The sequence below is a fragment of the Amphibalanus amphitrite genome, unplaced genomic scaffold (genome assembly GCF_019059575.1).
Source record: "Amphibalanus amphitrite isolate SeventyFive unplaced genomic scaffold, NRLGWU_Aamphi_draft 000068F_arrow, whole genome shotgun sequence".
Taxonomy (NCBI): domain Eukaryota; kingdom Metazoa; phylum Arthropoda; class Thecostraca; order Balanomorpha; family Balanidae; genus Amphibalanus; species Amphibalanus amphitrite.
In genome coordinates this window covers 774,526-801,998 of record NW_024881564.1, presented here as the reverse complement: position 1 = coordinate 801,998, position 27,473 = coordinate 774,526, and the positions used below count along the sequence as shown (strand labels likewise).

The following is a 27,473-nucleotide window of genomic DNA, read 5'->3' as shown; positions in this document are numbered from 1 at the left end:
TCATAGTGTCAACTGTCACGTCTATAAAGTGTTGTTGATTGTCACACTGTCCGGGGCAAGTTATTTTGGGTGTGTGTATGGGCGTTCACACGTCATCGCATTCTGCACAAACAGACCCCGTATATCGGACGGTTGTTGGTTACTCGGTCGATTGCCATCCCTGGACACATGTTCCGACCCGCTACGTCACGTTACTAAGTCACGTCACTAAGGCATGTCACGTCACGTAGTTTGCGACCTATCCAGACCGTGAGGAGTAAGTAATCCCTATCAAGACACCCGCCGATCTCAGCCGCTCATCCTGACCTCGACCTTCCCTGGCCAGCTGAACACGCTCTATTGAACCCGATTGGCAAGCAGTGAGACCGGGCCGCCACGGAGTCCTGGCGACACAGAACAACAGAGCAGGGCCGGGCGGTACCGCGGCGGGGGCGGCGGCCGGCAGTGGTGACCCGGCCGGTCCGCCGACCGGGACGTGTCCGTGTCGTCGATCGTCCATCGATTGCGACTGCGCGACGTCGCGATGCCGGCCAGTGTCCGCGGCGCCGGCGGCAACAGGCGGAGACCCTGGACACCTCCCATCATCACCATCGCCGATACAGACGCAGAGAGGGACCTGGTCGACCTGTTTGGGGAGGGCGACTTTCGGACGGAGCTAGCAGACGGCGAGGAGCCGTCTCCGCCGCCGCTGCCACCCGAGGGCGATCAGTCATCGACAGCGACGAGTAACGGTAAATCTTCGTCGTCAGAAACTGGAAATTCGCGATTGCCGAAAATACCCACTACAGTGAAAGAAGAAAAAGAAGAGATGCTGCTTCACTCGGCCGCCGCTCCTCCTTCCGACCGACGCTGGGCCACCCGGCGGAAAACGGGCGTGCAACGCGTGGGCGCCGCCCGCACGCGCACGGCCACCGCCCCCGCCCAGGCTGCCGCCCCCGCCGCCGCCCCGGCGCGGCCCGGCGCCGGGCGTCGTGTCCGGGTGCGTCCCCACAGTCAGATGGCGTCCCCTAGGGAACGGGAGGCGGCGGCCGCGGCGCGTGCTAAGGATGACACCGCCGTGGGCTACGAGAGCGACTCGGCCTGGGATAGTGTGCCCAGCCGGTACAGCGACGCCAGTGGACAGTGGCGGGCACGCAGGGCCACCTTCTTCCGAAACGGCGACCCCTGGTTTCAGGGACTTCAGATGCGCTTCGTGCCTGGTCGGGACTTTGCCTCTCTGGAGGCCTTGTGTGCTAAAATATCGGACCGAATAGGTAAGTTGGCACTCTGGTATGGCTTTGATGGGATCAATTTTAACGGTAACTATCATGCCATATGTATAATAAGGGTTTTGGACGAGACGTTACATTTTACAGTACCTACATATGTCAACATTGAAACACAAGTACCCTATCTTACTGTTTAATTATTGCCCGGCACATGAACAACGAACACGCCATTTCCTTAGTTTTATGCTACATTGCGGTGCGCCCTGAACTAATCTGCTTATGCATGTGCTCGGGCAAGACAAGCGTTTGACTGTACTACCGTAAGAGGTCATGTAAAGCACACCCTAATTGTAGCTCGTAATTCGTATAACCGCTGGTTAGCCTAGCTTGTATTCCATAATCCATAGGTAGTGGAAATCAGGATGATGAGGATATATTTGAAAGTATCTAATTGGTGTCAAAACATCTTTAACATAAACAGAACACGATCCAAGGGAGGGAGAGAAAGAGAGAGAGAGAGAGAGAGAGAGAGAGAGAGAGAGAGAGAGAGAGAGAGAGAGAGAGAGAGAGAGAGAGAGAGAGAGAGAGAGAGAGAGAGAGAGAGAGAGAGAGAAAGAGAAAGAGAGAGAGAGATAGGGAGAGACGGACAGAAGACAGACAGACGACAGACAGACAGACAGACAGACAGACAGACAGATAGACTGACAGAACAAATCATAGCGTAATATAAATATTGTTATGCTGAACGACACTTTTCACCATAAGATTTCCAAGCTGCTAATGGACAAGGTCGTTACCAAGCCTCGGCTAATTCATTATCCTAAAATTCCTGGCCGCATTAAGTCGTTAGTTTGAGCCCTTGATTAGAGTTATAAAGCCATAAACTTAATTCCTGAGTGTCGCACGCCTTCGTAACACGAAAAGCGTGCATCAACTTCTTTGATGGCCTTGCCGTAGCTCTGGACGACGTAGATGATGATTAACTGTTCGTGAATTCGGTTTCCTAGATTTGATTTGTAGTGCCATTTGACAAAGTTTACCAGAAAAAGAAATAGCCAATAGCATTTCAATTTTCAAAGAATACGTACAAATTGTTAGCCCTGCAAATGAAAGATCAGTCGGAGTGTACCGGTCGGCAGTGCCGAAACAAAGTCGCCTCGAAAAATCATTCAGTCCTAATGGTTTTATGATTAAAATCTTGGCCTATATGTGACGCGGAATCTTGACCCTTTACGTGGCCTACACGTAGTTAGCAGTGGCCAAATTACGATCTGCTGTGGCTCGCAGAGTGGTGGGCATCCCTATCTTTTTTTTCTCTCTCTGACATCGGTGGCCGTTTTTTGCGTGATCAAGAATTTTGTGTCACATCACATGTGTTCTTGTTGTGCTTCATTAAGCCGGGCTATAACTTCTCTGATTCTAAATGTGTTTAGGTATGGTGGTGACAACAGGATTATCGGTTTTATATAGATAAGCTACAAAGGATGTTCCTTGAGTTTTTCCCATCATGTGACGCGCCTAAAAAAATTATCAATGAACCAACCACAGAATTGACAGGTTGTGCTTATTTTCAAACGGTATGCGCCGAGTAAACATGCTTCTGTTGCTGTGGCAACCACAATCGATGTTTGGGTCACAGCGACCTGTCAAACGACTTTAGCCGGAGCATGGCCATCCCACACGCAGGCAGGCAGGCGGGCAAGTAAACGGGCGATGAAATACATCGGTAATGACCACGGCCAGCAGGTGTCCCAGGCTGCAGGCGGGCACGGTATGTGAATAATTAATTGAATTCGAAAACGCCTGGGGTTGTATGGACTGTGACGGTAGTAGGTAGTCAATTCTCTGTGTTGAAGTAGGAATGGTGGCTAATGAAGTATTTACTAGATAATTCAGCATACCCGACAATATAGAAACTTCATGTCTCCAAGATCTTTCTGTTACATTTAGTCTGGCCTCTCGCTCCGTTTTCTGAAAAGCGTTATTAGGGGAGATCCGTTTAAGACGCCCAGGGTCGGTAAGAGGCCCCATCGCTTTTTTACCAAACCAAAAATGTTATTTATTTTTTAATGTTCTTGTAAAGCAGAAGCCCTCTTGAAACAACAACTCACGAAACCTGAGGTATCAGGTGCGTCACAACGACTTTTGGTAAGCCTGTTTCTGTTTTTGCCCCTTTACTTGCTAGATATATGCATCTTTATCACCCTTATATATCTGAAAAACAATGGCTATCAAATGCAATCTTATCTCATCGAAATTGTCATATTTTAGTTTCAGAATAGACCATGTTCTGGTGCGCTGCAAATGTCTCATAAACCATAAATATTGTGACGTTAAAACACTGCATTTTTTTTAAGAGGCCCTCCCTTCGAGGATGATAAAACGCCCCCCGATAAAAAACGCCCCCGATGCTAAAACGCCTGCACCTGCGGCAGGCGTGGCATTCTTTTTTCAAGGAGTTTGTTTTTGTTTCTTTTTTCTGTTTCCTTTCTTAGAGGTAATAGGTACAATTTTCGTTGGTCATCAGCGTTTGGTTGTGCTAGTTTACGCATTGTTCGAGCGCTTTGGAAGTGTTATTGGTTTCGATAACACCGTATTTGCTTAGCTTTTCGAAATAATAGGCCTTGCAGCTGTGTTCGCAAAGCGTCTTTTACAAGTCGACTTGACTTGTAAAACGCCCGAGGGGGGGGGGCGTCTTACCATACCCATAGTGTAAGAGGCCCTTTTGCAACTTTTTCCAAAATGTTAAAGTTTACGGTTTGTGTACCCCCTAGATTCATTTTGAATGCAAATATGCATGGGAAAATGATGCATGCTCACAGCGCATGCACACGTTAGCTCTTAAATATTATCAGTTGTCTAAGAATAGCAACTGAGCTTAAGGGGGGGGGGCGTCCTGCACCACTCTCCCCTATATTCTCCCCACTGCTCTTCCCCTGACTGATGTGTTGTGTGTCTGTCAGATCTTCCAAACGGGGCGCGTTACGTGTTTACGATGGACGGAACCCGCGTGCGGCTGATTCAGGAGCTCCAGGACGGCTCCTGTTATGTCTGCTCTTCCTCGCGTACTTTTCAGGTGAGTGCAAGGCTATTAATGAATCACCTCTGCACGTTTGTGCTTAGTGTTGGGCTTTGGAGTCTGTGAACATGAACACATCAGACGTTCCCTCGCGTGTTTTTCCTTTACCTGCTCTTGATCAAGCACAATGTGTTCGTGCAGACACTGGCTTTGTTCTATTAGAAAAATTGGCGCGTGTGCTTTATCGATTTCCTTTCAAATTTTCTAATGGATATCGCTCCATGCGGCTTTATTGAAATTAGTGCAGTCTGAATGACTTCCCCGGATATACCTGCCATCGGATACCTTGAAAACTACGCGCATTTGTCAGAAAAACGTTGGAACTTGGAAGACAATTATGCGCAAGAATCTCTGTGCTTTTTTTGTGATTTGTCTTCTGCTACTAACACATATGAAATCACCAGAAGTCACCAAAGCTAAAAACTTTTACTATTTTCCCCACTGATATTTGCCTTATACGACGAATGACGCTGTTGGTCGTGAAATAAAGAACCAAGTGGGTATGTACTTACATCAAGCGATAGCATCAGTTGGGCGCAAATCTTTATTCCCACTACTGCCCTAAAGTTTCTGTGAAATATCACAAAAATTGCAAACGTCCGGAATAAAATGTCGACCCCATGAAGCTATTACCATTGCATGGCTGCTCTGGCCTCGCATGAAGATATGTGCACAACCTTGCAGCAGTTGCATGTAACCATCGGTCGGTGTTATTCAAAACAGGAAGCGCAATGCTATACCGTCCATGTATTCATAAAACAAAATTTGACCCGTACTGCGGCACTTGGTGAACCATGAAAGATCTATTGTAATTCATGTCATTACATACATCTAGCCGTATGCATTTCCAATGGACTCTGCATGCCTGTGTCGGACGATGTCGTCAGTCCGCTCGGGCCGAGCCGGCGGCGGCCTCGGTCAGCTCAGCACGGAACTCGGTCCCGCTCATTAGCCGGTCTCGCCACGACGGCTTTACGAACGCTGAGCAAACAGTTCATTAGCCGGCCACGAGCCCTCCGGCTACAATCGGGGTCAGTCGCGCGGCCGACCTCCGCCGCGCGCGCCGCTCTTCACTCGGCGCAGCGTCTCAAACCGGTACTGACAGCCTTTGGAAGAGATCACTGGACTCTGTGGGATCGTGGACTCTGAATGGAGTGGAGACAGCTTGCGCTCCTCGGCAGGAGCACGATGTAGTGACGTGGCGACTCAGTTATCGACGGCCATTCGTTCCGGGGTCCCGGTGTTGTGTTTGTAGAATAGGCTGTGCGTGTCGCCTTCTGCTAGTTACGGCCTCGTCGACAGCGCTAATTGTGTGACCTGGGTTGAACGGGTCGAGAGCCAACAGTCGCTCCATCAGTGGGGTGAGTGGCCGTTTAAATATGCGCGTCAACAAAACGTCATGCATGCCTAATTAATGCCAATAACAGTTGCCTATTAAGGTCTTCTTGGAACTGAGAATCACTGCGGTTCGTTATAAATAGAAATGTTATAAAACGAAAGTGATAAAATGGCACAAAATTAGCTCTTCATAACAAATGCACAAAATACCTTTACCAGAATAAATACTACATCATTCGTATCTCAAATCTCTACTACTTTTTAGATATATAATCTAAAAGCGATGCCTGTGAGAACCGGCTATGCTTGTGCATCGTGCGTCAACCAGCTGGAAATGAATTGGTGAGTTCCGCGCTCTGCATGGTCCCACTCTATCCATCGTAGTAGTATCCATCGTAGTAACTGTCCTTTAGGATCCGTCTATCTCAGAATTTTCAAAACCGACTGAATTTGCTTATACAGAAGTTCAACCTCACGATTTATGGTTTTGTAAAACGTCAGCAAACAAAACGTCTTTTGTAAAAGATATAAAAAAAACAGTTTCACACTCCAGCTGGACGTCTACCCTGCTTTGAAATTGTTGAAAAGCATACGGTCATATTTAGCTCTGATGAGTTTTTTCGGCAATGAAATAATAGTGCAATTTTTTGGTAATACAAATCTGCATTTCCTTAGTCACAAATTTCCGTCTGACTTTCGTGTTGCCTCTTACTTCCCTAACTTCTTGGAAAAAATAAAATAAATAAATAGCTCGTTGAGTGCAAAGTAAAGCACGCCAATAAAATCGTCATTTGTGCCACTAAAATTCAATTCAATTTAATCTCTTCAATTTCTTCAAGGCCAAGCTCTTATGGCTGGTAACTTATGGCAAAGATTGTCTATGGTCGTCAAACATGGATGACACGAGTCTTTGAATGATTTAAGAGACAGCGCTTATAAGCCTGGGGTGAAATGAATGTTCGGGAAGTATAGCAACATCCGCATATTATGGATTTCTCGATTCACATTCCGTGTAACCAGCTGGTTCAACGAAATGTCATGCTCGTCGATGTTTCTGTGAGTGCCATTTGAGCGGAATTCATGTAACGGTGATAATACCCACTGAACTTATCCAACGATGCATATGTAAATCAGTAGAATCTTCTTCATAGCTTCAACTTTCAAACCTTATCACCACGCATCGAATTCTCACTAATCTAAGGACAATTTTAACCCTCGCCCGTATTGGTGTTTTTCCAGCCGCGAACGTATAAGGGGGGGTCCGTTGGACCCCCCCCCCCTTGCCGTTTCGCCCCTGATCGAGCTAGAGCTTCGCGGAAAAAAACAAGCGCGTTGCCCGTGACGAGAGAAAGCCGATGATACCCAATTTTAAGGTCCTAGGTCATTGGTTGACCTTGCAGGTCAGGTCAATGACCCAAAAGTCGGGAAAATCGGGACCTGTTAGAACGTCGTAAAGTGTGACTGCTATGGGGTTTTTCGGGGTGCTGATCACGAATATCATGTTCGTTTTGATCACAGATGATGTCTTCATGCATTTAGGCCAGGTCGGGTCAGGTCAGGTCAACAAGTAAGGGTATTCGTAGTAGGTGGCAACCGCCTATGACAGCTTCGTAACATGTTACGAAGGCACCGAAACTACTTCGTAAATGTTTATATGGTTGCTAAATTCGAATTCAGCTCCAAAATTGGCCTAGAAACACGTAAAACTCGAAAAAGTGAATCAAGGTCATGAAAGGTCAATGACCTGACCTGACCTTCAGGTGACCTTGACACCCACCCTAATGCATGGGGGCAACATCATATCCCATGTCTGGACGCTTGAAACCACGAAAAGACTGCAAACGCGCGGCTAATGCGAGCCGACATATGTACGCCGAATCGCGATTCCGGCCAAACATGGTCTCGAAAAGTAGGTCACAGGTCAAAGGTCATTTGGGTCAGGGTCATGAAATTTTCAGGGTAGGTGTAAAATTGATTAACGCGAGGGTACTGAAAGTTTCGTTGCGATCGACCGCTTTTTACGCGAGTTATTTGCGAAAAACCATGGGGGGTCCGTTCGACCCCCCCTCTATACGGGCGAGGGTTAAGTTCTAGAAACATGTACATATAACGTATAGGCTGCAGTCAGAAAAAAGTTTTTGCTTTTCATTAGAGAAACTGAGCTGATCACTGCTGGTAAACGTCCTCCCACTTCTACAAAACAATATCTTGCAATGTTTTGAATGTAGTTCGAGGTCTTCACAGTGACATAATTCAACATAACTTGCAACTCGTGCACTTTCTATATTCGTAGACGTCCAGACATTTACAGCTAAATGTTGGGAGCCCCCTGAACAGCCACTTTGTATAAATTTCAAGAGACTTCAGTGAGGAGGTCAAGAAAAAGAGATTCTGCACAAAGCGAAGAGTCCAAGAGGAGATCAGTGATCTTCGATTGGGTGAACTCGAGCCAGTACTAAATACTAATGCGATGAATCGTGATATGAAACGCATCTGCTGAACAACTTACCGATGAGATACGTGTGCGAAGGTTACAAATTCGTGACCAGTGTGAGACTTTAGTCACATAGCTATTCTCTTTCTTTGGCGCCTGCACGTTTGGATACCTGTCACTTATGCTCCCATTTGTTTCTTTTGGCCAACATTTCGCCAAGATCAAGGTGTTTCAGTGTTATGGCTGTCTCCCTGCAAGTGCAAACAAGGTGATCCTGTCGTTCGAAACTTCAAACTTCCTGGTCTTTACGATTTCTGGAAGACACTGATTCCTCTTCAACTAACATAGCAAGTCAGCGTGCTTATAAGACAGGACCCGAAGGGCATGGGCCGTTGCGACCGGCGCCCTCCACCGGCGTGGCAGGTCACCGAACGACCTCTGGGTCCGATTGTGTCCGTGTTCCATCGTCTGTACCGAAGCGCTACCGACCACGGCTCCACCTGCATTCACTGTATCCTAAAGCAGCAGCGCAGAACGCAGCCGACTCTTCGAGTAAGTCGAACTTTGGTGGCGCTCATACGCTTTCTCGCTGTTCGTTGTCTGGTACATAGATATTTGTAGTAGAGTTTTGCTTACCTCTTGGTGGCTTGCAGATACAAACACGATGCTGAACACTCATGGTTTCGTGCTAAAATGAGAAGCTTCACGCCCCTTTCGGTGAAACTATAGACAAGAGCTCCGGCTCTGTATTTTCAAATCGCGCTGGTATTGTTTTAGTGAACATTTTTGTGATTGGTGCAAACAAGGATCTCTCGCCTGCTCCTTAGGGCCATGGATCACAGTGCCACTGATACGCAACAAGACGTGGTACGTGTGCATAGTGAATGAACGCATCACATTAACGCATGCTGCTTAAAATCTCGATTTATTTGTGATGCATGCTTACTACTTTACAAGCATGCGGTGAACGACGATTTCTTTTTTGGACAACACTGAGTCATGCTGTGTAAATGCTAAGAATGATATTTGCATGATAAAACATGGCATATACAAAGCTTCTTTATCATGTTTTATGGCCAGTTGACTGCGTCAGGGCAATGCCTGAGTGCCTCTATATATAGTATAGCGTGGCTTTACAGAATGTTAAAAGCATAAATAAAATGAGCGTTATGCTGCTAAAATTCAATAGTTGTGCATGAAAATATTATACTTTGGTTAAAAGAACATTTGGCAAGCGATTTATTACAGAACCCGGTAGATAAATCTCCAATAGTTTGTTGTTAAATTTGAAAAAGGTGATCATTCGATATAACCTTTGATGCCCACGTGCACGTCAGCCATTCATCAAAATTTTAACTAGCGACCCCACACCACCGCTGTCCCGCAGAAGGTGCCTTACGGTATGAAGTCGCTGGGGCGTCGCACCCAGCCTGACCCCGAGTCGACTCCGCGCCGAGAAAAGCCCCGCAGGCATCGTGTCAAGCCGCTATCGCCCGTGGTGAGGCGCGGATTCGGCCGTACCGGCGGCGGCGGCGGAAGCAGCAGCGGGGGCAGCGGGGGCAGCGGCGGGGCGCCCGCTGAGGTGACGGAGCCGGTGGATAGCGGAGGGAAGGGAGGACGACGCTCCGGCGACGGACGGGTCATCAAGATCGTCAACAACGACGACCACTCCGTGCAGGTGAGTCAGCGGTGGCTGGAGTCGATGTTTCTGTGAAATACGGTGGTGCTGGGTTTGAGGTAACCAACGGTTTCAAATAAATGAGTTTCATCTGTAAAGATCAAATTTATCTAGAAATGTGCGCAGTGTTGAGATGACTGAAATAAGAGTTGCGCTGCTGGTATGCTATATCTCCTAAAATGTTTTACGAAACCCGTATAACGCACGTGACTTTCCTTTGATTCTCGAGGTTTCATTCCTCAAATCCTCGTGCCGGTATGCGTGATTCATTCGCAAATATTCGCTCCATCAAATGGTTTCCCGGCTATTCCGCAATGCGTATAGCGAGATGGTATGTAACCGGCATCAATTATTCAGCATACATGGACCAGATCGCTGCGCCGTCAGTATGTACGACACACCGAATGTTTGGTAATCGATTTCATGCATCGATGATCGTTGAGCGTCACGCTCCCATTTTAAATTCATGCCGTCTGGGATAGAAGTCAGACCAGTTATCCGCAAGCTTCATGTCGCAGCACGACATGAGCATTTAGCCATGGTTACTGGCTCGCTGTTCTACGAGTGCACTTTCAAATAAAAACTCGGACACATCCCGCATCGTACACCAAAGGCATAAAGAAAGGTAACTTGCGTCATTAACCATGATCAAAACACTTTGGAATTCCTGGAAAGTCAGATGCTTTATCGTGTTGTATAGCAAAATGTGCACTTCAAGCCAAATGCCTATGCAACTCTTAAACATATGAATCAGGTTGAGATAGTGAATTCTAGGGATCATGGGTCACAAATATGTCATTACGTTTTTGGCAAAAGGCTTCAGATACGTAGGTATATTGTCTGAGCATTCGTCTGCAACTCGGAAATTCGCGGTATGAGGAAAGCTGAATCCGCTATCGATTGACATTTGAACGTTGCAGCGTGGCTGTTAGAGCAGGGGTGTCAAGTCGGTTTGTCAGCAATCATTACATTCACGTGAAAATGAACCAGGTGTTCATTTCGATAAAGAGCCGTCTGGAAATTCACCATCATTAGTCAGACGTGCCAGTAATGGTCGCATGCCAAGGCTATTTTAGTCATAATCCCTCTAATTATATGTCGTTATTCGTCAGCATCATAGCCTCTTATGGTTGCCAGTGCTGCTATTCCCGTCTGAGTAGATACGTAAAGCAAATTTAGGGAACTTCAATCCTCCTTCAAAGCTTCGCGTTCTCGGTTCTTCCTTTATCTTGGCGAAAAACATGCAAGTTTAGAACTACCAGACGACTGCTCGGCTAGGAACAAAAAAATGTAATGCTGCGATGCGAAGATGATGGAAGAGATCAAGCTAGCCTAGTGATCGCGGGGGTTTTATGGCTAGCCAGAGGTGAAAACTTCTAATCTGTCAAAGTTGCGAGGCTCGACACAATGCATAGTCAATGACCGTTCCATGATCAATGAAATGACGAAATGGCGAATGAAATGGAAAATGACGACAGGGCATGAAGCATTGGGAAATGGTCGAGGACTCGTAAGGATGAATAAAGTTCATTAGTGAGAAAGTCGCTGAGACAAAGCTTCTCTTCTGCACTCCTAAGATTCTCTCACTTTTTACAGAGTCGGGTTTTGCTGAACTTGAAGACCTGCCAACCCTTTGAAGACGTTCTTTTGGATTTGGGACAAATCATCAAGGTGAAGAACGCAGCAAAAATGTACACCACATGGGGCCAGGAGGTGAGCGACAATTATAGATGTCCCTTGCTCGGACCGCGTCTTTTCATCATTGTTCAGGACACTGCCACCTCTATCGCCAAGTACATTATTGAATAAAACGTCAATGTCCCGTATAAAGGGACACATGAAACATTTTGCTGAGAAAACATTGAACTCACGCCATTCCTTGTCCGCACAATAGAAAGCCAAATGTCACCGGCGACATCGATCTACTCCCTGCCTAGCCTCGATGCATCAATTGGGACAGAGGTGGTCATTGTCATCGACCGAGCTACTTGTCATAAACCACCGGGGTCGCTCGGCTGGTGGGTCGACACTCAGTCTGGACCTCACCTGGCGCCTCACGGTGCAATGGCTGCACCGTGGCGCCTCGCGGGCCACGGTGCAGCTAGTCGCCACCAGCTACCTTCGTGGCGTGGCCCCCTCTTTCCCACGATATTCGCTACCGCACGCCCACCACACACTGGAACCTATTGTGTGACCTGATAGATAGAGGTGCTCCGTTGTCAATATTGTGACGTCATAACGGTGTTTTGCCAACAGTAGCAGTTAATGATGTCTGATCCTCACTTTGTTCCACTGTTTTTGCTCGTGTTCTGAAATGAGTAATGATGGTTGATTTGTTTCAATAGGTCATTTGAAATGCGTTTGGTTACTGGTAAAGATGTAAGTACATTGCGCAATGTACATATGTACTTGATCGCGTTTTTCAAAATGTTACGCAATTATACAAATAAAAATAAAGCGGAAATAAAGCGGAGGATGAAAGTGACAAAAAATACTGACCGCTTGGCATAGGCCCTTACCAAATGTTTCTCTGACTCATCCAGGTGAAGAGTTTCTCCCAATTGAGGAACGACTTCGCCGAGACGGACACGTTCTACCTGAGCGGCGGAGGTCAGACCACTGTCCGGGGGACAAAGGTTACCACGGACACCGCCTTCCGCACACTGGAGGACCGCAAGCTGGACAAGATCATGAGGCGCTACAACAGCGAACCTACCCTGCCCGGTTAGTTTGTGTGGACTTTTAGGTAGTTAGGGGTAGTCATTCGTATTGCAGGTGCCAGGGCCACGCGAAATGAGGCGCAATGAAGGTGGTTTAGGAAAATTGGCTTGTGATGTGGAGTCAGTTGAAACTCGAGACTTCCCGTGGTGTTGCTGGAACAACGCGGCGGCTTGGCTAGACCAGTCGTGTTAGTATTGACGTTCCCAGCCAGGTCACTATGCTGACGTATGTAACCATACACGTCGCCATAAAGTCTGCCCAGTTGGCGTTTCTAGCTTTCACCGCCCGACCCGTTTGCAACTACCGACTCGACTGTTCGCCACTTCTGTTCATTCCAGGGAAGGACCGCAAGGCCCAGCCGATACGGGGCCGGGCCGATTCTGCCTCCGTGCCCAGCGTGGGACCGCGCACCTCGGCAGAGAGGGCCAGTGAGGCGGAGAAGCCTCGGATCAAAGTCAGTCTGCTGGGGCTGACCCGCACCTTCTACCTGCCGAGCCGCCATCCGCGGGTCAACCCGCTGCCGCCCGACCGACGCCTGAAGCTCGACTGGGTGTATCCTTGCCAATGCTAGAGAGCACGGGAAAGAATGGAGCTGATGAGAAACGAGTCACTTTTTCCATCAGATTGGACATCAGAGATATGTCGATTGACATTCGATGGATTTGGCTGCTTCAAAGTAAACATTACCGACTTTTGAAATATTAAAGATCAATGTAAAACTTTTCTTTTATCTTAGCCCCCGCCTCCCCCCCCCCCAAAAAAAAAAATCACAGCAGAAACTACCTTCCACATGGAGTTACGGCTCACGTCCCCGTTTCGGTCTCCTTCCCGTCCCGAGGGCGGCCACCCGGCCGGCGAAGGACAGCTGGCCTACTTGGCACCTGGGAGGTAGACTGACCCGCTGCAGGGCTGTTACTGGGCGGCACGGCTAGCGCGGCCGCGGCGGCCGACGGCCGCCAGCTCAAGGGACATAAACAATATTGCATACATAGTAGCCTGTCCCAAAAGTACCAACGCCATTGAAACCGTCGAGACACATGTTCCCTTGAGTCCCTAACAACAGAACATGAAACCAAGAAAAAATGAGAACGATTGAGACAGGTTTAGGGGTCGCGCCATAACGCTTCATGTTGTTCTGCGTCGTTGCGAATTCTCTACTGTATACTGGGAATTAGTGAACTGGATCACAACTGAATGCAAAGTGCGTCACTTCTCTGCCACCAATTACTTGCCTAGGCCTAACAGAAACTCAGAACACCTTCTTGGCAAGGTCAGCCTTCTTCCCGCGGCCCACCAACTGACGATGGCGGTAGACCAGTTTGAGCATGGGTGCTGCTTCTGATGTCCATCTCGTGTGATGGAGTTGTTGAACTTCTCGATGAGGGCGATTCCTCGTTCAGCTGCATCATTCACAGCCGACAGTGCAGCTGTTCTCTTCCTGGCATGCCTGTAGGCTGGATCGAGGTCCCACTCACGAACGGACCTGGTAAGGTCAGGAGATGCACCGAGGGGGCCGAAGAGGGATTTCGTTTCGTTTTCGAGGTGACGCGTCCGTGGAGAGTCCCGTCCAGGTTGAGACCTTTACCTTCCAGCTTCTTCGTGCCCTTCCGAGCAGGATGAGAGAGGACTGCGGCTATTTGTCGACGCTCTTCGTCGTCGGGAACGTGAGTCGAAGAAATCTGATCTGTTCTTCAGATCTGATCAATGGTCATGTTAGGTCCACCCTCCAATACGGAAGTGTCATTTGGAGCGGTGCAGCCCAGTCCCAACTGGTACGGCTGGAGCGGCTACAGCGGACAGCACCGCTGGCTCATATGGCTAGGTGCTAAAACGCAGAGGAGCTGTCCGATGGACTATCGTAGTCTACTGCGAACCTTTAAAATTGAGTCCATCAAAGCCCGCCTCATTCATACCGATGTCATGTTCTTGTACAATTCCTTCACCACCGACTGTGCTTACCTGGTATCGATGTTTGGTCTGAATGTGCCTGGGAGGCGTAACCGTCGCACAGACTTGTTTCATGTGCCCTTCGGGAGAGTGAACAGTGAACACCGTAAAGAACTGTCTTTCTGTGCTTATACCTCGGTTGTGCAATCAATTTTTGGCACAAAGCCTGTCGGTGGACTTTAACCATCCTTCCACGTTCTTCCGGCGCGAGGCTTTCCAGTACAACCGAACACCGGGCAGCTATATCGACTGATTTTACTTACTGTTTTCCATGTAGGTACCTACCTATGTAATTTTATCACATGACTTCACCCGGAACTGGGCCGATTTGCCTGTGGGTGTTATGTGGTTAATTCACAATAAACATTATAAAATCTACATTTTGGCGCGACCCCTAAACATTGATCGATTGACTCAAAAATTTGTAGGAAGCTTCCTTTTAGCAATGGGATGAAAAGCAAAGTGTGTTTAAATATGAGCTACACTTTTTGGATTTCCCTACATTAAAGTGGGACAGGCTAATACATAGCTATTACATATAGTCCAAATCCTTGGCCTTCTCGGTTCACCTAGGTTCCTTTATCTTCTTCTTTCTATGGCATGTACATATAAGTTTCATAAGAAAGAGGTTGGCGTTCCTTTATCTGCAGTAAACATTACTTGGCTCGACGTTATACTTTGCTCTACCTATTGAGCGCAAAGTTATTTATAGTGGAGTTAACTAAACCTATTTGGAAAATACAAACGATATGTCAATGTGTAGTACGTAGTACCATAAACAGGCAATAAGCATCACATTTAGTCAGAATTGCTGCATTGATGAATGAGGCCATATATCTTTCCCGATCTATGCAGCCCATCGTTGACTAAAAAAACTAGAATATTAGCCGTTGATTGGCTAGAAACGTATCGCGGCCGCGGCCCGAGCTGTTTGTCCAATCGAACGTTCCGCTGGATGGGGAAGTTTTGCCCTTGCGTGACGGGACGACCTCATAACGTTTGGGTCGGCCCGCGAGTGTGTTATACTCACGGACACGGACGGTTCCAGGGAGGCTGCTGTTGGTGGTCTGTCCGTACGGAAGTCTGTTCGTGAAACTGGGGATGCGTTTAGGTGGCACTAGCACGCTGGTGTTTCATTATGATAATGATCATGCATGTTGCTTCAATGGATGTCAAACAGGAAAAGTATAGTTTATTATTTTATCGAAATGACAGTTTACGAGAACTGCGCCGAATACAAAGACTAAATTGATGATCTGTCAATACGCGTTGTGAATTCCTGTCAAATAATTCAACTGCAGATAAACAAACTGCACTAGACCTCGGCTAGCTAGCTTCTGCAGTATTCACGCCATTCATGTTATGTTGATGTGCGACTGTGATAACACTAAAAGCTGTCCAGCATCGATATGCTACTATGAGCACAACGTTTATCTTCCTTTTATTATTTTCTCGCATACTCATGTGTAAATCCATCGCGTTGAATTCCTTGACAAGCCTGTCACCAGTCACGGTTACCGAGGAGTAGACACCAGCCAAAACTTGTGGCTGCTGCCTTCCGGCGAGCTTCTCTATTTCGTGGCCACGATAGCGGTGCTGCACAACCGGCGATCGGACACCCAGAGACACTACACGGATCACACAGCCGACATTCAGAGGTGAGTGCTGGGTATGATCATATCGAGCACATATAGAGGTGAAGATGGAGGTGTGGAACTACATAGACAATAAGTATCGTACCCACATTTTGGGAGAAATCTGAGTGAGTAATAAACGTTATCATTGGCTTACGGATGAAACACAACTCACAAGGAAAAGGGTTTGGGCAAATAAAAAGCTAAACTTAAATTCAAATTTATTGAATTTAGATTTGGTCATATTCCTTTAGTTGGTCAGACTGATTGGCATCAATTTTAGACATGTGTCTCCCACTACATTTATTTCTAACCTGCGCCCTCCATATCCCCGCAGTATGGATCTGCACCCGTCGCGTCACGTGGTGGCCTCGGGTCAGCGGGCCGGTCCCGGCTCGCTGTACGGCGCGGTGCGGGTCTGGGGAGTGGACCGTCTGGACACCCTGCACCTGTTGGCCGGAGGGGAGTTTCAGATGGGCGTGTCGGCGCTGTGTTTCTCGGTACGGAACCAGGGCGCCCACCTGCTGGCCGTGGATGATGGAGAGGAACACCTGATGTCGGTGTGGACGTGGCAGAGTCAGCAGCTGCTCGGCAGGGTGGCGGTGAGTGTATGGGTGTGTGGGTGGGTGGGGGGGGGGGCTGCTGGCCTACTGAGGATCCAGTCATTGATGAGGGGAAACGAAGTTTTTTTTTGTAAATGCTTAGATGTTCTTGATTCGTGCGAAACGGGATCACTACGAGAAATTCAAAAAACACATTTGCTGTGGATGAACGAAATGTGAAAGTAAATAATTCTGCGATTTTTTAAGTTATTAGCACATGTTTTGTGATGATCGATGATTAATCAACCACTGGACATTGAGGTGCGTGCCTGTTTGTCATTCACTCTTTCCAGATTATTTGCTGTGGACAGAGGCGACTATGCCTACAAATATTTTACCCTGTCTATCCTTATTTGCAGACGCATCATGACAAAATCCACGGCGCCAAGTTCCACCCGATGGACAATAACCTGATCGTCACGTACGGAAAGGACCATCTCAGTTTCTGGACACGGAGACGGGACGGCATCTTTGACGCCGTCGACTTGTTTGCTGGGGTAAGTCTGCCACTAATGGGGGACTTCGCCACAAATGCACACAGTCTGTGCAGCATTGAGCGACATTTGTGTCGCGTCTGTAGTTTGACTGAGGGTTTAGGCCGGTCGCCAAGGGACTTTGTGTTTGCTTTTACGACCCAAGTGTAATCCAGACTCGCTGCGCTGCTTCATGACGTTTGCAATTGGGATTATCCTTCAATGCCAGCATAATGGATCTTCTGCGATTCAGATAATAAACGATTTACGTTCCAGTGTTATCTGAGGGTCTAAATAATGATTACATTCGATTTCTACAGCTAAATGTGCCTTGCAAAATCACTCTGAAACCATCTTGCCGGAAATGAGTTGATTCATTCAGTCCTGCAGATGCGTATTCTCTGAGATAGAACAAAGGATCTTTCACCGCATTAGACATCCGGAAATTTTCCTGATTTCTGATTTCAATTTCCGGGGGATAATAGTTCCTTTTGTCTGTGAACGTTTTTTTTTTCGTTTTCAGTCGGCCAGGAAGACTGTGTTGTGCGTGGCGTTCGAGGTCGGAGGCGATCTGATAACCGGTGACAATGAGGGATTCATCACCACGTGGACCATAGACAATGACGGCGATTACAGAAAGAAACACGATTTCGAGGTGCGTGGAATCACTTTCTTTCTTCACTGCTTATGAATAAATCTGTTTAACATTAAATCGTTTTTGTTAACATTGGCTCATACCCTCCTAGTTTCATGACTTATTAGAGCCTCATTTACTTGCATTCTGTTTGCTATCGCTGTAGAAATTTTTATTCGTCGATATTTACTACAAGTGCATGAATACGTCGTAATGTATATCGACTTACACTACGACAGATGTAGCAAATATGTGATTGTCTTTGCAGCTACAGAAGACATTACACAATAGCATCCATCTAACAGTTGTACTCAGGCATCTGTATTCCTTGCGTCGGCAGGCCCATTCTTGCCCGGTGTCGTCCCTGCTCCTGCTGTCGGAGATTACACTGCTCTCTGGTGGTGAGAAAGACCGCAGGATCTGCGCCTGGGACTGTGGCATGGACTACGACAAACGGGCAGAGACTAGGGTGAGAACTCAGAAATACTCCTTGGTCACAAAAGGAAACCTGATGATTGGATAACACATTCCAGGAGAAATGGCTTAACCCTCGCCGGACCTATTGGTTTTCTACATACGCGCCGGCCGAGGGGGGGGGGGGGCGGGTACGACCCCCCCTCGCCGTTTCGCCCATGGTGGAGCTAGCGCGTCGCGGAAAAAACGAGCGTGTGCGCCGTTACGAGACGCAGAGATTGGTACCCGATTTTAAGGTCCTAGGTCAACCGGTGACCTCTGAGGTCAGGTCAAGTGCCCCAAGGTACGGTTCAGTTTTTGGTGAATAACTTCGCAAAAAACGGCCGCAGAGCGCCGATTTTGGCAGCATCGTGTTCGCCTCGCTCAGGCGCGTCGAATGATATACTTTTTGTCCGGGTCAGGTCAACTTGGGGTGTTGACCTCAGGTCAAGGTCAGGTCAGCACCCCCAGGTCACGAAGTTGGTCGAAAGAGGTCATGTCGCATATCATTCGATTCGGCAGGCCTTTCTGAGTCCATTGGTGCCTTCCCCGACTCGCTAGCTCAATTTGATCAAGAGTTATTGACGAAAAACTAATTTGACCTTGATGACGTCATAAATGACGTCACGCAAGGTCAACATTGCAAAAGTGACGCATCTAACCTTGCAAGGAGTGCATCAAATCACGATTCTGTGTGCTTGAGATAGTTGGAGATCGTTCCCGGCGCCAGAATAGCAGTTTTCATTTTTCCCCATTGACTTATAATGGTGAGGTCACGAAAATGACCTGACCTCATATGACCTTTAGGAAAAATCCGAGATATACAAGTTGTGGGACTCATAATGGATACTAGATCCTGCAAGTTTCATTTCCCTGTGACATCTCCTCTGGCAGTGAGGGCGTTGTGAAGTTGCGACATCTGAAGACCGTGCAGAGGTTCACTTATGACGTCATAGGTCAGTGACCTGACCTGACCCAAAAATGCGGTTGGTGTCAAAAGATGCGGCTTGGATCAAAGGTCAGGTATGCCAAGTTTCAACTCTCTATCGCCAGCGTGTTCGGAGCTATCGCGAAAAAAACCCTATGGGGGGGCGGCACCCGCCCCCCCCCCCCTCGGCCGGCGAGGGTTAACGTTAGAATGCGTGTTTGTTTAGCTGTCACGGGATTCGAATGGGCTACGTAGAGTTCTTGTTTAGAAGTTGCCATGGCAATCCCAATGATTCGCTATGCTGTCAAATATGCGTGCGATAGCTGACATGCGGCGCTAACGATTTCTACCTGGTAGACTGTTAAATTCTTTTAGAGGTCGTAGTCGTCTTTTTTTACACAATAATGAGCAGCATGGCTCCGTGCGGAACACACATCATCCATTTCGCAAAACCTGTTTGATAACGTTGATTGTTGCAAACACAGATTGCGTAAGAACAAACTGCTTTCAATTCAATATTTTAAAGTTGAATTAGTTTGGTGCAGCATTTAGGTCACCTAAACTCGATGGTCATTCATCTGTGAACATAAAACATCGACCATGATTAACCCGCGCCCCACTGGGGTCTGCGTATAACACGCCCTACTGGGGGGGGGGGGGGGGGGGGGCTATTCATAGCCCCCCCTCCTAACTCCGAAACTACTAGGCCGATCGTCAAAATTCAAACGGCGTCTGATAGCCCCGGAAAAACTGTCGAACGAAATCTAATTTCATTGACCTCAAGGTCACCGATGACGTCACAGGTCAGGTCAAAGTAAAAATTATTAGCATTTTGGCTCGTTCACATTTTGGGCTCTGGCCGCCGTCTTACAAGTCAGATCAGGCTCATTTTTGGTTCACACACTCGTGAACAGATATTCTAGATACCCTGAGGGTACCAATCTTGTACTTTGATTTTCAGGTCAAGGTCAGGTCATCACAGGTCACGAAAATATTATATCATGCCTCGGTCACGTGACACATGTTTTATGGTCCATTTAGGCCAAAGATTTCGAATTTGATGTCGTCTGTGTCATTCGAGGTCATTTTCAGTCGAACTTAGCTTAGGGTCAGGTCACTTTCAGGTCAAAAAAGGTCAAATTTTGAAGTTAAAAATTTTCAACAAAAAAGGTGTCTATTGGATGCAGTTTGAGCTCAGGAACACGATGGTGCTATTTATATTGGCGTAAGATCTCAAATGCGTGCTGAAAAATTGATTTGAAAAATTAATTATTGTGAATTTTTTGCAATAATGCGTATAACCCTCGCCGGCCGAGGGGGGGGGGCGGGTGCCGCCCCCCCCATAGGGTTTTTTCGCGATAGCTCCGAACACGCTGGCGATAGAGAGCTGAAACTTGGCATACCTGACCTTTGATCCAAGCCGGATCTTTTGACACCAACTGCATTTTTGGGTCAGGTCAGGTCACTGACCTATGACGTCATAAGTGAACCTCTGCACGGTCTTCAGATGTCGCAACTTCGCAACGCCCTCACTGCCAGAGGAGATGTCACAGGGAAATGAAACTTGCAGGATCTAGTATCCATTATGAGTCCCACAACTTGTATATCTCGGATTTTTCCTAAAGGTCATATGAGGTCAGGTCATTTTCGTGACCTCACCATTATAAGTCAATGGGGAAAAATGAAAATTGCTATTCTGGCGCCGGGAACGATCTCCAACTATCTCAAGCACACAGAATCGTGATTTGATGCACTCCTTGCAAGGTTAGATGCGTCACTTTTGCAATGTTGACCTTTCGTGACGTCATTTATGACGTCATCAAGGTCATATTAGTTTTTCGTCAATAACTCTTGATCAAATTGAGCTAGCGAGTCGGGAAAGCCACCAATGGACTCAGAAAGGCCTGCCGAATCGAATGATATGCGACATGACCTCTTTCGACCAACTTCGTGACCTGGGGGTGCTGACCTGACCTTGACCTGAGGTCAACACCCCAAGTTGACCTGACCCGGACAAAAAGTATATCATTCGACGCGCCTGAGCGAGACGAACACGATGCTGCCAAAATCGGCGCTCTGCGGCCGTTTTTTGCGAAGTTATTCACCAAAAACGGAACCGTACCTTGGGGCACTTGACCTGACCTCAGAGGTCACCGGTTGACCTAGGACCTTAAAATCGGGTACCAATCTCTGCGTCTCGTAACGGCGCACACGCTCGTTTTTTCCGCGACGCGCTAGCTCCACCAGGGGCGAAACGGCGAGGGGGGGTCGTACCCGCCCCCCCCCCCCTCGGCCGGCGCGTATGTAGAAAACCAATAGGTCCGGCGAGGGATAACTTGGCCATTTTTGAAGATATTTAGCTAAAACTTGCTAGAGTTAGTCATAATAACGCGTTCTATCACATATATTCCGGTTTTTTCGAAAAATCACAACCTTTTTGAAAAAAATGTAAAAATGTAAATTTTGAATTTCATTTTATGAAAGTTTCAAAATTTTCAAAATTTTGAAAATCCGAGATAGCAGTTTGATAGCGCAGTCTATTCTGAGTCCTCTCATGCAAAGAAATTGGATCTAGCTTAAAAACTGAGCCCTTGGGAACGATTGCCGTGGTTCAATGTTTTGTGTCGAAATCGGCCGAACATCACGTCACTCTGACGTCATTTCCGGCCGACCTATGGTAGCTACGAAGTTCAAATTTTGACACAAGATGTCAAATTGATGCAGCCGAAGGTACTGAAAGTTTGGCGTCGATACGTTAAGCGGTTTGGAAGTTATTGCAGAAAAACGGGAGGGGGGGCTATAAATAGCCCCCCCCCCCAGTGGGGCGCGGGTTAACACCGCCGGGCTGAGCCGCTCAGTGCTCACTGCTCATACTGAGATGTTTCCGTTACATTGCAAACAATCACTTCACGTGTCGAAGTCGCTCGTGACAATTCTATTCCCGTCTCTGCCTACAGTTACCGGAAGCAGCGGGCGGGATCCGGACCCTGTGTCCGCAGAAGATTGGCACCAACGACGGAAACATATACGCCGGCACCGTCAAAAACATGATCCTCGAGGGATCCCTCATGAGGCGCTTCCACACGGTCAGACATTTGATAGGCATCAATGAAACATAGGTTTTGTCACTTCTCTATTGAGGGACATCCAGTTTGACTGTACTTGGCGTTACTGCTGCCGCTAGATGTCACTAGTAGTAGGCGCCTGCAGGTAGGCTGTGCCGCAAGACGATCTCGGCGGCCGTCTGCGATATTCTTGAGGAGAACGCTTTGTGCCTTTGACGGTGTGGCACGGTGTTCCCACAGGTTGTTTGTATTCGGCCACAGTCGGCAGCTGTGGGGTCTGGTACTGTGATGCTGTTCTCACAGGTTGTGTTTGGTCACAGTCGGCAGCTGTGGGGTCTGACACTGTGACGGTGCTTCCACAGGTTGTATTCGGTGACAGTCGGCAGCTGTGGGGTCTGACACACTGTGACGGTGTTCCCACAGGTTGTATTCGGCCGCAGCCCACAGCTGTGGAGTCTGACACTGACGGTGTTTCCACAGGTTGTATTCGGCCGCAGTCCACAGCTGTGGAGTCTGACACTGACGGTGTTTCCACAGGTTGTATTCGGTCGCAGTCCACAGCTGTGGGGTCTGACACTGACGGTGTTTCCACAGGTTGTATTCGGCCGCAGTCCACAGCTGTGGAGTCTGACACTGACGGTGTTCCCACAGGTTGTGTTCGGCCACAGTCGGCAGCTGTGGGGTCTGGCCGTCTGCCACGAAGAGGAATCATTCGTAACGGCCGGCCATGACCGGATCGTAGCCAAGTGGTCTGCCAAACACAAACTTTTGTGGAAATCACCAGTAAGTGCACTGGATGTCACTATATGTTCGTAGTGTAAATCTTACTAGAATAAAGACACAAATAGTCACGATCATGTATAAAAAACAATATTTGAAGATGCTCCATGCCGAATGCTGAATTGATCATAAGCTGTAAATGGGCCGCAACGCTCTATATTGACGCTGAGGCATACATTTCAGACAAACATTTCTTTAGTCATTTCTTTGCGGTAGCTATGCCTACTCCTGATGGAAGTGAGAACATACATTGTCCGGCCACACTGTAAATAAGACATAGTCGCTGGATCAGCGCTCTCAAAACAGATCTTGACAAAACAGTGTCTTACAGATCAGCAGTGAGGGCGTCGCCTGCAGCATACACCCCCTGGACACAGTGGTAGCGGTGGGGTCACAGGACGGCTACCTGTACATCTTCAAACTGTCGGATGGCGCCCAGGTGGGCTCTTTTAGGGTCTGCGGACAGCCTCTCAACTGCATCAGCTACAGTCCAGGCAAGTCGGGAAGCGTGTGATCACCTGATGTCGAGGTGAGAATATGGTGATGTGTGGACTGCGAAGTATCAAATTTCAATTCGTATACCTTGCGCACTTTATGTCGTGAATGTCGTGCAAGCAGCAATGCTCACCACTCCTCCCCTTCCCCGACCTAAGCTGGCCAGACTACTTGGACTTGACCTGTTGTGGTGACCTGGTCTGAAGTCGCCTGACGTGTTCTTCTCCTGTACCTCATCTGGACTGGTATTGTGACCTGACGGCTGACCTGACCTCTCACTAACCCTGCAGGCGGTGACATGCTGGCTATAGGCGCCCAGACGGGCAGCATCTACCCGTACAAGGTGGGCCGGGACGGCGCTGTGTACGTCAAGTTCGGGCCAATGCAGGGCTCCCAGCCTCTGACCCAGCTCGACTGGAGCGTGGATGGGGAGTACTTGCGCACAGTCACCAGCCAGCACGAGCTCGTCATCTGTGAGTGCCGGTGTAGAGACAGAGATGGGTGGACGAGCGAGGTAGTAGCTAAGGCTGGCATCAAGGTGTTACCGGGATAGGCCTGGATCCATTGTTGCTGGAGTGGAATACAACCAATCCAGAACATGTGCCGTTATATAAACTTCCAAATGCCTGCCATGAAATGCAATTAACTATATTATGACGTTTGTGATAGAATAAGGTGATTTCTTGGCCACTATAACCCTACTGTTATAAAACGCTTGGTAAAAGGTTTCGATCGGACAAGGGACGTGAACGTTGTTCTGAATAATTAAATTGTATGACTATGAATGAACCATCCGCCTACATATGAGGACACAGATGCCGACTAACTTCCTCAATGTGTCTGACAGGGAATAAGCGAGCGATGGGCAGGGACCGGGCGCCGTACAATCTGCGAGACAAACACTGGATGACCCACACCTGTACAGTGGGCTACCGAATATTGGGTAAGAACATCGAGGTGGCTGAGGCTATCAGTTACCTATGTTGTATTTGGTTTTGCCTACCGTGACTTTAAGAAGCTTGGAGTAGCCATTGATACTCGTGTCAACAAACTAAGTCAAACAGCAAAATGCACATGAATGTTCACTGTATATACAGTATACAGTGAACTGGCTGACTGCCTTTATATAAGATCCATAGGCCCTGCTAACTAATCGGTTAGTGACCAGACTTACAACCTATGCTACCCCTGTAGCCACTTAACCCTCGCCCATGTAGGGGGGGGGGGGTGCAACCCCCCCCCCCTGAGGTTTTTCTTAGCTACACGCCGAACCGTTTCAGATAGCCTGCTCAAATTTTCAGTACCCTTTGGGGCATCCTTTGCGCAACTTTTGGTAAAAATTTTTTGTCAAGGTCATGTCAGGTCACGGAGTTATGACGTCATAAAGGGAACAACCTCCGGCCAGATTTACGCTAAATTGGAGATTGCTTCACAATGGTATAAATGCCGACTGACCTGACACACTGATGGATTGTTTTAGAATCATAACTGGCTGATTTGACATTGGCACAATGTCCGTTGACCTTTTCAAGGTTACTAAAGGTCAAGGTCAGGTCAGTGACCTCGGTTGACCTGTAATGACTTCTTGCACTTGTATGCCTTTTCGGGGTATTTTGATGCCCTGAATTCGAATTTGCTATCCATTTCAGGCATTGTCAGTTGTTTCTTGTAGTTCATTTTGGGTCAGGGTCAGGTCAGTGACGTCACACGCCTGACGTGACCCAATGCACAAATGACCTTGCAGACTTCCGATGCTCCCAACGCATCATTTTTAGAGTTATGACATCGAAATACACACCAAACGATAGAGAATTGATCAAGGATCACGATAGTGAAGGTTTCAAGTCGATATCTCTTACCAATTTGCCGCAATCGGCGCGGAAATCTGAAAAAAAAGTTAGATTTTTCCGAAAATTTGACCTTTGACCGGTCATAGGTAGGTCAAATGTTGACCTAGGACCAAAAATATACCACCAATCGCGAGATCTCGTTGAGAGCAATCCGTTGGTCTTTTCTGCTAAGCTCTACGACGCTCCGTTTTCAAACGCCAGGGGGGGGGGGGGTCGCACCAACCCTGCACCTTCGCCCCTGCATGGGCGAAGGTGGCAAAACACCGTTTACGGGCGAGGGTTAACTTAACCTTATTACTTATTAGTTATTAGTCATTAGTCCATTTATTCCAGTTTGCCTGGTAGACTTGACCGGACTTTGATGTGTGACCTCCCACCATTCCCCCAGGTGCCTGGCCGGACCTGCACTTTATCAGGGAGCTGGGCGTGTGGTCAGACAGCTATGTGGACGCCGACAAGGCCAAGGTGCTGGTGACCGCGTGTCGGTCGTTCGACCACGAGCTGCTGGCCGTCGGCGACTCGGAGGGAGGCCTGCAGCTCTACAGGTCAGAGACGAAATGTGTTGGAAAGGCTCAGAGTTGGTTGCTGTCTTCATCCACAATTGATCATTTTTGACGGTGTCAATCAAAGCTCTAGCAATGATACGGTTTTCCATCTCAATATAAAACTGCGTCACTGTAAGAAATACTTGAAATAAACATCTGGGAGCATTTTGCGTGGGTTTTCTCATTGTTATGCTAACGGACGCCCGGAGTTTGGCCGCACTGCAGTCGTTGATACTCTTGCCGCTAGATGTCACTAGTAGTAGGCGCCTGCAGGTAGACTGTACCGCAAGACATCACCTCTCACTAGATTACACTGAGAACGCCTCGAGATTCGAGAATCGTGACTTCAACAGTGTTGCTCGCACATATCTGGTTTTAATTTGTGGAGAATTTTGGTAAGTTGTCGTATGCCTAGTCCATTTATTTTCTGTTCGTGCATTTCTTTGTCATACGAGACTCGAGTCATTTTTTGCCTGACTGCTGTCTTCCTATTCCTCGACCTTCGGTGTGATGTAATGGTCATGTGCTGATGATTCGATGTGCCCTTCTTCTTCATGCAGGTATCCATGCCCTCTGAGCAAGCGAGACATGCCCCAGTGTCACAGCTACACACCTCAGAGCGCACATGTGGCCTGCACCCGCTTCATGCGCACCGACCGCCACCTGGTGACGGTTGGAGGAACTGACGCTACCCTCCTGCAGTGGCGAGTGGTGTAGAGGACACTGCTGTCGGGTTACCGCAGATTTGACTTCTCTGTGGACTGTAGGGCAGCAATATCCCGTGCGAGTGCGACATTTCCTCAAATGTATGATCAGAGGGACAATAGCTATGGTTCAGTTTTGGGAAGTGTAAATATTGTTTGTTATGTCAGTTTATCATGCGTCGAAGTGTTGCCTTATGAAGATAAGTCATAGCAGCCAGCCGAGCCCATGCTGACTGGTGGCTGCCATAGGTACGGCCTCGTCTTACGAGACTTGAAAGTTGAAAGATGATCTCTACTTATTGTCTGCCCCCCTGTTGTGATAGTCATCATTTGGCGAACAGCATGCTGAAAATGCTGTTTGTATAACCACCGGGAACTGCATCTATTGATTTCACTCGCATCGAGCCTCTAAAGGGGAATCGTTGCAGAAGTCGAGCAAACAGGGTAGCTTGTTGCTTTTATCTGTTACACCGCAATCCGCATCATCAGCGTAATTAGGAACGTTGGAATGGTGCTGATTTGTTTGTGCTGAGCGATTTATCATAATCATGATATACTCATTGCGCAATGCACTAACTTCGCTAGCCTGATGGAAAGACCCAACGGCGATTCCCACTTGGCCCAATTATGTAGATATCGACTTACGCAGCAGCAGTAGTTAGCCATGAATGTATTTTCATACAAACTGCCTAGTCATTTTGCATACCCATATAATGAGAAATCAATATGCTAGCGTAATTTGGGTGCGTTGTGCCGTTGTGACGGACACTAAGTTCTGCCGCCGTTGCGCAACAGTTAGCGCAACAATGCAATACAAAACATGCTTTTAGCCATGTTTTCCATTCCATTTCCATTTCCCATGTTTTCCATAGCCATTCTCCCCAAGTGCTTAGATAAATGTCCAC

The 27,473-nt window shown here is 47.8% G+C and overlaps 1 protein-coding gene across 2 annotated transcripts; it reads left to right on the top strand.

The window, feature by feature from the left end:
• Window positions 1–637: 637 nt before the first annotated feature.
• Window positions 638–27,446, top strand: LOC122378953 (echinoderm microtubule-associated protein-like CG42247). 2 transcript variants are annotated; one of them, XM_043360673.1, is made up of 18 exons: window positions 638–1,253; window positions 4,172–4,284; window positions 9,447–9,737; window positions 11,334–11,450; window positions 12,281–12,461; window positions 12,797–13,010; window positions 15,914–16,063; window positions 16,377–16,641; window positions 17,001–17,138; window positions 17,638–17,769; window positions 18,089–18,217; window positions 22,087–22,215; window positions 22,846–22,977; window positions 23,306–23,468; window positions 23,760–23,942; window positions 24,317–24,412; window positions 25,708–25,864; window positions 26,425–27,446. In XM_043360673.1, the coding sequence occupies exons 1-18, from the start codon at window positions 809–811 to the stop codon at window positions 26,579–26,581; spliced, it is 3,192 nt and encodes a 1,063-aa protein (XP_043216608.1). In that variant the 5' UTR covers window positions 638–808; the 3' UTR covers window positions 26,582–27,446. The 2 variants fall into 2 exon arrangements, with proteins under 2 accessions (XP_043216608.1, XP_043216609.1); XM_043360674.1 differs by lacking the exon at window positions 638–1,253 and adding an exon at window positions 3,196–3,356.
• Window positions 27,447–27,473: the final 27 nt, after the last annotated feature.

Excerpts from the sequence above, each read along its gene's own strand:
- LOC122378953 (XM_043360673.1), top strand. The coding sequence starts at position 809 with ATGCTGCTTCACTCGGCCGCCGCTCCTCCTTCCGACCGACGCTGGGCC. Across the intron at positions 13,011-15,913 it reads CGCCTGAAGCTCGACTGGGT|TCACGGTTACCGAGGAGTAG; the intron begins GTATCCTTGCCA and ends GCCTGTCACCAG. Across the intron at positions 23,943-24,316 it reads CCAGCACGAGCTCGTCATCT|GGAATAAGCGAGCGATGGGC; the intron begins GTGAGTGCCGGT and ends TGTGTCTGACAG.